Here is a 10,999-nt window from a genome sequence, read left to right as displayed (position 1 = left end):
CAGTGCGAACTGAGCGATGGAGTGTGTGTGCGCGTGTGTGTCAAGCCCTCCTCCCTGGCCTCTGTGTGTGCACGTGACTGCACATGTTTTTTGTAGGCTGCTCAACATTACCACTTTAGGTCACCCAGTGGTATTGCAGCTGTTCATACTCCAACATATCGGCCATATCCACTTGCCCAAATGTGCTGACCGGGTCACATTTGTCAAGACGGCTATGGCCGTGATTTAGCCCAAGGAGTGTTTTTCGTGCAAAACTAATGCTTGGAATGGATTCAGAATCATGAAAACCCCCTAGTTTGACACGTCACATGCTACTTAAGGCAGGATGAACGGGAACCAAATAGCAGATCTAGTACAAGCTCATAGCTTACACATCCACATCCACATCCATCGAGCATATATCATATAAATGTGGTGCAAATCTTGGAATATATATTCTTTCAGAGCGAAATTGTTCCAGGGGTGAGTCCCTGGAACAACATATTTTCAGATGGGGGTCTGGGGCCAATTACATAGGGACACCCATGAGAGAAGATATTTACGGCTCTAGCAGTGATTCTCAACCCGTTTAATTTCAAGGACCGCCAGTTTTGACATGTATTAGTCTATGGACCCCCATTTAATGGCATTTATATCACTGGGACCCCCAATTTATATTGTAAAATGTATGTTAATTTCACTCCGAGTGTACAAAATGGAACCAATGGTTCCATTTGTACACAGAGTTACAGATCCATAAGGGTCCATTTGGTTCCAAACTATCATTTAGCTGGGGACCCCCTGGAACTGCCTCAATGACCCTTGGGGGACCCCAGACCCCACTTTGAGAACCACTGGTCTGGGGTATATATCGATACATTGCCATATCGATTAATTGAACCCACCACTCGCGTGCGCGCCGGCCAACAATGTATTTTGCGGTAATATATAACATGCTGCCTATAGCCGTCACAACTCAATAGTGAACTCTTCCCAGAAGGTACTAAAAGCAATGCAGATTCTAGACTCATGTCTTCTCTTCTCATTAGTTAAAACTGGGAATAATGAGTAAGGACTCATTTCTTATTCAAAAGGCCATCCGTTTTTGGTTTTTTTATTAAGAGTGACTTTGTCCCTCAGGCCTCATGAGAAGAACTTTCAATATAAATCAAACACGAAGCAGAATCTCTTCTTCATATACAGGAACAGTAATGCACTTGTGTATGTAAAATAAATATAAAAGTGAAAAAACATAATAATGTAAACTAGTTGTATCAAACATTCCCATTAAATACAGACACACATCAAATAAAGAATCCTAGCCAGTGATGACTTGGGGAAAGTAGCAGAATGGAGAGCAGAGCTAGCTCCTCCTTGTGGTCCCTGAGGAAGGCCTGCATGCGGCCAGGGTTGATTTTGACACCACATTTTGATCACCTCATTTTAGTCAGTCTCTTGAATGACATTTCATTTAGTTTGTGTCATATTTTAGTCACCTGAAATGTTTTGGTGTAAGGTCTAGTTTTAGTTGACTAAATATCATAGGATTAAGTCGATTAAATCTACAAAAATGCATTTGGCTTGTAGATCTGCTATTTTCCTAACACCCGAGCGCAACCAAACATAAATTGATCTCTTCTCCACTAGTCCCTCCCTAACATTTTAGTCTAGTTTTTATTTGTTAGTGATTGTCAGTATATTAAGTCATAGTTTTAGTCATTGTGGCTTAAGTTCTTATTTCGTTATCGTCAATGAAAAAAGGTAGCCTAATCGGCGAACATTTTTTGTCGTAGTTTTAGTCGACGTCGAAATCAACACTGATGCGTGCAGCCGGTAGCCTGGAAAACAGACGAATCTGCCAACCGCACCCTTGGAAATAAATCTTCCACACCGAAGTTCCAGACTAATATCTATGCAGTGATATTAGTCTGAAGTTTGAAATTCCAGACTAATATCTATGCAGTGTAATTAGTCTGGCCATGCCAGGCTATGCAGCCGCACCGCTATCAGGCCGTGTTGATTTTGTCGACTAAAACTATGATGAAAAATGTTCGTCGACTACCTTTTTTCACTGATGAAAACTAAGTTACTGTAACTAAACGATGATGACTAAAACTAAGACTTGACAATTTTGTCAAATAAAAACTAGACTAAAATGTTAGGAAGTGAGTAGTGTACAAGAGATCCAAGAGAAGTAATTCAGCAAATGTAAAATCAGCCATTACGACGGCATCAAGTGCCCGCCAAAATACATTAGAGTCGACTAAATCAACTGTAGATTTAGTAGACTAAAATAAAACTATTCAAGAGACTGGACTAAAACTAAAAGTCAAAATGTGCTGCTAAAATCAACACCCGCTATCAGGAGAACAGCAGGACCTTCTGCAGCAGCGTCCTGCGGAGCTGCACCCTCTCCTCGATAGGCTTGCTGATGTCGGGGATCATGTCGCCGCTCCTCACCGCGCTCAGCCGCACGGCGGGCCTCCCCTCCCGGACGGCGCGCAGCCCCGCCTGCGTGACGTTCCGGCAGTAGTCCACCCGGACCTCTTCGAGCTCTGGGCTGCCACCGTCGTGAGCCACCAGCGCGAGCAGCACGCGGTCCGTGACACGGACGCAGTTCTCCAGGTGGAGGCGGCGGAGCTTTCTGCAGGCCCGCAGAACGCCGATCACGTCCTCGTCTGTGATGTGTCCGCAGCCGGACAGGGTCAGAGACAGCAGGTTGGGGCACCTGTCAGAAAGAGAGAGCGAGAACAGTCAGCCAGGGTGAACCATCAAGGCATTACCAGAGCCATAGAGTATAGACAGAGTTGCGACATTGAGGGGCAGGAAACAGCCCGGTCACGTGGTTCATGTACTCGCGCGAGCCCATAGACTCCAATGTATTCCGTAAACTTCCGGTGTCCCTATTCGCCAATAGAAGTCTATGTAGAAGAGCCGCCATTGGACTGGCCCCATGAAGTGAACAGAGTTGTCGTAACTCTGTCCTACTCTATGGCTCTGGGCATTACCAGTGACTAAGTCAGAGAGGCTTATTGTCAGTATCAGCCAGGGTGCGGGAGTCCTACGCTAGACCTCTGGAACATGGAGTCTATCTTCTTTTCAATGCGCTAGACCTCTGGAAGATGGAGTCTATGCCAGTTTCAATGCGCTAGACCTCTGGGAGATGGAGTCTATCACCGTTTCAATGCGTTAGACCTCTGGGAGATGGAATGCAACACCTACTATCAGCTCCCAGTATTTACGGCACGACATCAAGCCGTACAATGCTCCTCATACGCCGAGTTGGCGGTGCCCGGGATCGAACCCATGACCCTCTGAGAGATGGAATGCTGAGGTCGAAAGGCTCTACCGACTGAGCTACCCGGACACTAAATGTGACTCATTGACTAAATGTGCCCAGTCACTAAATGACACAGAGACACAGTCACACACATCACATGAGGTGGAGAGCAATACAACATGTCCCATTTTGTGTAATATTCTTGGTCCTAGAGCACTGTTTCCCAAACATTTGGTCGGGAGTCTCGGGACCCATTTGTGGGCTGCGGACATTTTTATGTGTCCCTTTATGTTTAGTTTCCTCCATTTTATTTTTAATTAGGCCATTTCAAAACATTTTCAAAAAACATTCCCAAAAAGGCAAAATAAATCATGAATTAAAACCACAGCTCTGAATTGCTACAGGTCATGAAAATTCAGATTGAGTGTCAGGCTAGTCATTTCATGAAGAAATCAAAGAAATTCCATAAATATGATACATTTTTAAGATAAGCAAATAGTCAGTGTCTATTTTACGTCATGATGTACGATGTTAAGAGCACCCCTCACTTCACACAGGTGTGATTTTTATTGAAGGCAACTCGAATATATGTACATTCTTGTAGGGTGGGAAATGCTATCAGAAAATAGACAGAAACCGAGAGAGATGAGGAAGAGACCATGAGAAACAGTGTTGTGTAGACGACGCCTTTTTGGGGGGCGGGGGGAAACATCTGCAGCGTGGGAGGCGCCGTGAGAGCAGGGCGAGTCATTATGTAACAGGGTTTGATGAGGCTTTCATTCCTGTTTACCTCTATTCATCCCTCCAATGTGCCTCCAACGCTGACTTTTATAGCCGCCACACACACACACACACACACACACACACACACACACACACACACACACACACACACACACACACACACACACACACACACACACACACACACACACACACACACACACACACACACACACACACACACACACACACACACACACACACACACACACACACACACACACACACACACACACACACACACACACACACACACACACACACACACACACACACCTCTGACAAAAAAAAATAACACCGGCTTTGAGCTCTAGTCATTCGAAAATTCCTCCGGTTCTCTCTGTGTCAACACCACGCAATCACATCCGCTGATAAAGCCCGGAATTGGCCCCCTCGCAACAATGAAGCACGCGGGGGGGGGGGGGCGGGGGTCGGTATGGGGGCACGTGGACTGACTGTTCTTGCCCCATGTACTGTACAAAGGTTATTGGGACGGTACCCACAGTGCTCGATGGAGACTGGAATGTGTTTGCCTCACATGTGGTAAAGTCTAGAAAGATTATGTAAGTCTTTATGTAATCTGCATCAGTGAACGGGAATGACATCCCCCTCCTGAGCTGCTGCCATCAGCTGTGTCTGTCTGCCAGCCCTGTCCAGGGCAGCAGTGCTGCATTGTGGGCTTTCCACGTGGTTACAGACTAGCCTAGCACTCCCCCCCCCCCCCCCCGCCCCACACCCAGAAGCAAAATTATAAATCCTTGATTTACAGCAACGATCCACCACTCCCATTTGACATAATTTATCGCCATTTCTTTATGTTATTAAAGCATGTAAAACTGTAATGTGCTACACTACGGGACCTCGTTTTGTGTCGTGCTTTTGCAAAGTTGTGTTGGCTTATGTGTAGCTCAGAATGTTACAGCTGTTATTGCACAGAAGCACATACTGTATATGCCCAATGGGACTGCACAAAGTGCACATGAAGTAAAGAAAGGTTTAGCATGAAGAAAGGATGACTTCGTCTCTGTATTAAACCACTCTATTGTGAGATGGATCATGTTGCCGTCTCTCTATGGTGTCGTTTACAAGGCATTGACATAATGGGCTCAGATCAGATCAGCCATATGCTATGTGCTGTTATCTGATTCTCTTACAAACACTTGAGATGTATTGTTCTCACAATCGGCAGCACACACGCCACAACGCATTGCTTACTCAAGATGAGTCATTGGGCCAAACAAACTGATCCCTTTCGGCTACGTGACGTTAGCCTGACTTGGCCAGCCTCATAGCGGGGATTCACTGAAGATTCCTCCCAGAATCTTCAGTGAATCCCTGCTATGAGGCTGGCCAAGTCAGGCTAACGCCACGTGCCCTAGGTCGGTGGTTAACCTCTAACATTTCAGCCTGTGACCCAAAAGAGAAATTAGATGTTTACCCGGGAGTCGGGACCCAAACTAGTGAAAATAGCAGATCTACAAGCTCACAAATAAAAATACACATGACATAAATTCTCCATTCATTGTCAATGGGAATTTAATCTTTGTGTAGGACAAAAATACTGATTTGCTCAGACACACGACGTAAATTCTCCATTCATTGTCAATGGGAATTAAATCTATGTATAGGACAAACGTAGCCGATTTGGTCGTCCACATATAACGTAAATTCTCAACAACAAAATGTTTATCAAAATATATCTATCAAACATATTAGGTGAGAAATGGGCCATGCAGTTACTCAATATATTTCACATTTGCAATGGCTTTAACCATTTGTCAACAGTATTCTGGAGCTTCCGTGACACAAGGACGAAATCAAGCAAGTGACAATAATTGTCTTGGCTAATTCAATGTTTTTACATCACCTTTTGGTATCGTCTCAGCTGGCTTGGCACCTCAACGGAGGTGATACCAAAATAGTACCAGATACCAGGAGTGTTGGCCTAAAACAAACAAAGCTGACTAGTATAGTTGAGTTGGCAGGAGAACTAAGTGTAAAGTGTAATTTTAGTTTTGAAAACTTCCCCAATCCCCTGTGACAGATTTATTTTGTCCTCATTCCTTCCATCACCAGTTCCCTGGCATCGTCAGGAACAGATTATAACACGTCTTCTAGCCTTGGGAATGACAGATAAAATATAGCAAGTCATGATGTGGGATTCGCAAAGCCATCTGTTATCTGGGTGCTCTAAGAGACAAAAGTGAAGGAAAACAAGTTACATCATCCAATTTGTCTCCAAGGTAGCTATTAACATAAGCTTCCCTTGCTTTGACAGTAATGTCACAGTGAACAGATTTGTTATTTTCTTTCCTCAATCGTGTGCTGCATTAATGTCAGCACTCTGCAGCATTTCCCTAACACTCTTACCTCAGATAGAGTAGCCTACCTACGTATGTTGACATACAGTAAGGCCATACAGTAGCTGGTGGTGCTATAGGGAGCAAGATGTGGTTATGAGATGAAGGCGGCTCACTGCAAAAGCCCATGGCAGGTCTCCAAAGCAAGCTCTAAACCCTGTAATCATCTTGCTAATGACCTGTTTGGTTTCCTTAACAGTTATTTTGTCTGGTCAAGCCGTCCACTAAATTCTAGACTAGAGGACCAAGCCATATACAGTATGTATCTAGCATTCACCTCATTCAGTTTACAGAATTTTTGTGTTACATTTTCACAACATTCTATTTCGGCAATTTAACATAAAAATAACTCTCCAAAATAGAATGTTATAGAATACTTTCTATTGCTGTTGTTGTAAATTAATGCTACTGAAACTAAAAACAAAAAAGTTAAAAAAACAAAAAAGGTGCTATAATTTGCCAGTGGATGGTGATGTCACCGTCTACAAATTTCGCCAGCAGATAGAGGCGATGATTGACAGGCAAAATCCCTTAACAGTGATATCTGATGGCAATTTATTTCATTAAAGCTCAAAAGGCTTCAGAAAACCCCAGACTTGGTCATAAAACAAAAATATATAAAAATCAATGAAAATGAACACCATGAAAACCTTTAACTTTTAAACAGCGCAACATTACACAGCTTAACAGAGTCCCCAAAGATGTTGTGTTTTATAGTTTCTATCCCTAACCCCCACATATCTGATGTTGGTGTTAGAGAGTGTATGTGAACCCTTATCCGGGAAGAGGCAGAGCAACAGACGCACATGCTCACTCCTCTGCCAGAAACAAAGAGCCAATTGTAGGCTCCACCTGCCTGTGTAAATCTTCACAGTCTGCAGGGAAGTGGGAGGGTCTGGGGCCAGATCGCTCTTTATCTCCACCACAGCCCCCTTAGCTTCTCCTCCTCCTACCCCAAATGTGTCACGTGCACTTGTTTTCTTTATCCTCACAACGATTATTTTTTCCTCACAACGATTCTGGAGAGGTTATTTTTGAGTGATGCAACCACTCCAAGGAACAGCAATGTCCGTCCTAACCTATGTGACTATGTTACTATGTTTAGAGTACCAGTAGGGGCAAAAGTGGCACTGTTGCGCCAGAAACAGAGAGAGAGATAGTGCTGCCCACCCATTCACACACACACAGATGGCGGGGGAAACCATGCAAGGCACCAACCTGCACATCGGGAGCAATTAGTCTTGCTCAAGGACACTTCAACACTAACTCTGGGGGAGCCCGGGATCGAACTGGTAAACTTGCGGTTCCCATCCGGTCACTCTACCCCTGAACCACTGCTGCCCTGTAGCCTGTAAATATTGGTAGTTGCGGGTTGCAGTTTTTTGGGGTCTTGTTTCTAAAATGTAGTTGCTTATTTGGGGCTAGTTTCCTAATGTCATTTAAACCAGTGATTCTCACATTTTCATGTCAAGGACCCCCACATTAATGCATTTGTCCAACTATAGGACCCTACATCAAAAATAAAATGGTGCCAGGAACCTGATTTGTGTCGTTAAAATGTTTCAAAAAAATAGCCCTATAGAGTCGCTTCTTTTTGGCTTGTTTTTGAGTGGTGCAACCACTCCCTTACAGAGCTATGCGTGTGAATGGCTGGGTGCCTGCCTGGGTGCCTGGGTATGAGCACAAAAATAGCATGGTTGTTCACCACCTGTGCGCAACCTAACACACATACAAACACACACACGCACATATTAAATGTATATATATGATGATTTTGGGTGTGCCAGTACAGTGACAGTACAGTACAGGGACCCCCACGCGGTAACTCTGTCATTTCTCAACCGTTTCGGAACATGGGGCGGCTCGCCGAAATCGGCCCGGCCCCCTGGGCGCGTTCCTGGGGGTCTGGATGTTCCGGGGAACCCCCGGGGACTCCCCGGGGACCCCCGGAGACCCCCACATGGTAACTCTCTCATTTCTCTACCGTTTCAGACGTGGGGCGGCTTGCCGGAACCGGGCCGGCACCCTGGCCGTGGTCCTGTGGGTCTGGAACTTCCGGGGACCCCCACACGGAGTTGCACCACTCACTTCACACGGGTGTGATTCTTTCATAGACCTGGATGCTAATTCCTCTCACAAACTCTGGCAACACCATGGTAGAGTGTGGCAGTGGCCAGGCTCCCTACACGTCAGCGGAAATTACTGGTCGGCTCTGGGAGAAATTGTCCAGAGACCTCATTATCCCGTTCAAGGCTGATGCCTCCCTTATAAGCTGGCAACCCAGGAGGACAAAAAGTCAATGGAATTATGGCAAGATCCTAATTTAAAGAAAAAAATCAAATGAAACTGGGCGATAATTACGTTTAAAACGAAAAGGTTGCAAGTTCTTTAACTAATTAAGTTGTCATGCTTTTGCGACCTCCAGATTAGATACAGTAGTTTAGTTGTTCTGTCTGTCATGCCAACGCAGTGAGAATCAATGCAGGAAGTTAAATGTGAATGAATGCTCTTATCTAACCTCGGCCTATGTCATCGCCGTGACAACCCAGAGTGGGGCTGATTGATTGTGGCAAACACTCGTTTTCCCTAAACAGTAACTTCCATCATATTAAGTAGGTCATGTAGGCCAGGGGTTCTCAACCTGGGGGTCGCGACCCCTAGGGGGTCCCCCAGATTATTATTAAAAAAAGAAAAAAACCCCTTTAATATTTAATCACAGTAAAATCCTCAGTGATAATTTAACTACTTAATAGTAAATAAATGTTCCCCTCTTGCAGGATTTAGTGGTGGTGTATATATACACACACACACACACACACACACACACACACACACACACACACACACACACACACACACACACACACACACACACACACACACACACACACACACACACACACACACACACACACACACACACACACACACACACACACACACACACACACACACACCTTTGGTAAGTTGTATTTAATTCTATTAAAAGCAAGTATGTGTGTGTGTGTGGGGGTGTGTGTGACATGTGGTCCATACAGAACTGACACCAAGGTCTGGACTCTCATGTCAGGCAGCTGTCACTTCACCAGTTGCTAAGCAGCAGTTGCTGCTTAGCAAGTTTCTCTCCCGACTTGAGTTAGCTACGAACAATTGTTACCTTGAATACAACATTATGAAATAAAGCCCCCAAGGTACATGATACAGCCCCCCATAGTACATGATATTGAACGTGTCTTTGCATTTCTTCGCTATCTTTTTAAGACTTTGCCTTCTTCAGCATACCTGGTGAAATAATTTGATTTAGGACGTGCGGAAACGGCACAGAAGAAATGCATTGGAACGAATTGGATTAGAATGAACTCACGTGTGGCACACGTTGGCCAGGAAAGCGCTGACCAGGCCGTCGTGTTTGCTGCAGATGTCCCTCTGGAACGCGCTCTTCATCCAGTCCTCGATGTTGCACACCTGCTGGACCCGGCTGGAGTGCCAGCAGACGGACAGGAAGCGCAGCGAGGGACCCAGCACAAAGTTGTCCCTCCGCAGCTGAGACGGCGAGCTGAAGCGCAGCAGCGACCAGAGGCACGGCTCCAGGTAGACGTCGCGGAGCCCTCGGCAGGCGAGGGACAGACTCTGCCGGCTGTCCTTGTCCAGGAATGAGAAGACGTGGAGGAGACACTCGCGGTTGAGCTGCGTGAGCTGCATCGTGCTGCTGGGGCAAGAAGTGACAGAGGCGACTGACAGAAAGGCCTCCTTCCCTGAGGGCCGGCAATACGGCCTGCCGCTGACACACGGCAACAATGAGCCTCCGGTCGTCATTGTGTGGCCCAGATACATGATGCCTCCTAAGGCTCTCTACTTGAGCCCGGCACATATAAGGGCCGTGGAATGGGGGTTATTTTGGGAAGACAACTGCCAGCGGCACTGTCAACGATGGAAGGTGTGTGTGAGTGCCCGCCCCACACACACTCTCCCTTTCCATCTGTCACATGGCTCTCAACAGGCACAGAGGACAGATGTTTACAGTGGCCTGGCCTAATTCTCTACCACAGATACGCGTGGGGCCTTGCCTTGCATGCACACCCATAATACATATACTGTATGGGTTTTATATACAGTTGGAGGCCATTGATATTGTCCTTTTCTTTTTGCTGAGGTTTGCGTGATCTGCGCAAAAGGACAGTTAACCCATTTTGGGCGGGAACCCCTTTTGGTGTTTTAAACATTGTTATAATTTAGCTATTGAAAAATAGCAGATCTACAAGCTCATAGCGCGCCACCGAGTGGCGCGCTACGAGCTTGTAGGTCTGCTATTTTTGAAAAATCGTGAAAATATTTATTTCAGAAAACTGGAGGATTTAGAAGGATTTTTTTAAATTTTGAGGTCAGGCCTAAATGGGTCAAATAATAAGGGACAATATCAGTGGCACCCAACTGTAGCACAGTTGTGAGATTTGTTTGGTAATTCTTTCTCTGTTATAACAATGCTTCTTGGCAATAACGTTATAGTGTTAGAAAGACTTTCTATTGTATCGAATCGTTTTGCAATGCAAATAATTGATTGTATAGATCAGTGGTCCCCAAACCTTTGTGGCTGTGC

The 10,999-nt window shown here is 45.4% G+C and overlaps 1 protein-coding gene across 1 annotated transcript; it reads right to left on the bottom strand.

Moving 5' to 3' along the window:
• Nucleotides 1–2,065: 2,065 nt before the first annotated feature.
• Nucleotides 2,066–10,338, bottom strand: fbxl22 (F-box and leucine-rich repeat protein 22). The gene is made up of 2 exons (XM_079502457.1): nt 9,767–10,338; nt 2,066–2,707 (listed from the first exon to the last, which is right to left on the bottom strand). Exons 1-2 carry the CDS (start codon nt 10,234–10,236, stop codon nt 2,341–2,343), a joined length of 837 nt encoding a protein of 278 aa, XP_079358583.1. The 5' UTR covers nt 10,237–10,338; the 3' UTR covers nt 2,066–2,340.
• Between the last annotated feature and the right edge of the window lie 661 nt (nt 10,339–10,999).

This window comes from Electrona antarctica (assembly GCF_951216825.1).
Source record: "Electrona antarctica genome assembly, chromosome: 5".
NCBI lineage: Eukaryota > Metazoa > Chordata > Actinopteri > Myctophiformes > Myctophidae > Electrona > Electrona antarctica.
This window is presented reverse-complemented; position numbering and strand designations above follow the sequence as displayed.

What these genes read in the sequence shown, in the direction of transcription:
- fbxl22 (XM_079502457.1), bottom strand. Translation starts at nt 10,236, where the DNA reads ATGTATCTGGGCCACACAATGACGACCGGAGGCTCATTGTTGCCGTGT. An exon ending in CTGGCCAACGTGTGCCACAC is followed by an intron (nt 2,708 to 9,766) that starts GTGAGTTCATTC and finishes TCTTTCTGACAG; the next exon opens with GTGCCCCAACCTGCTGTCTC.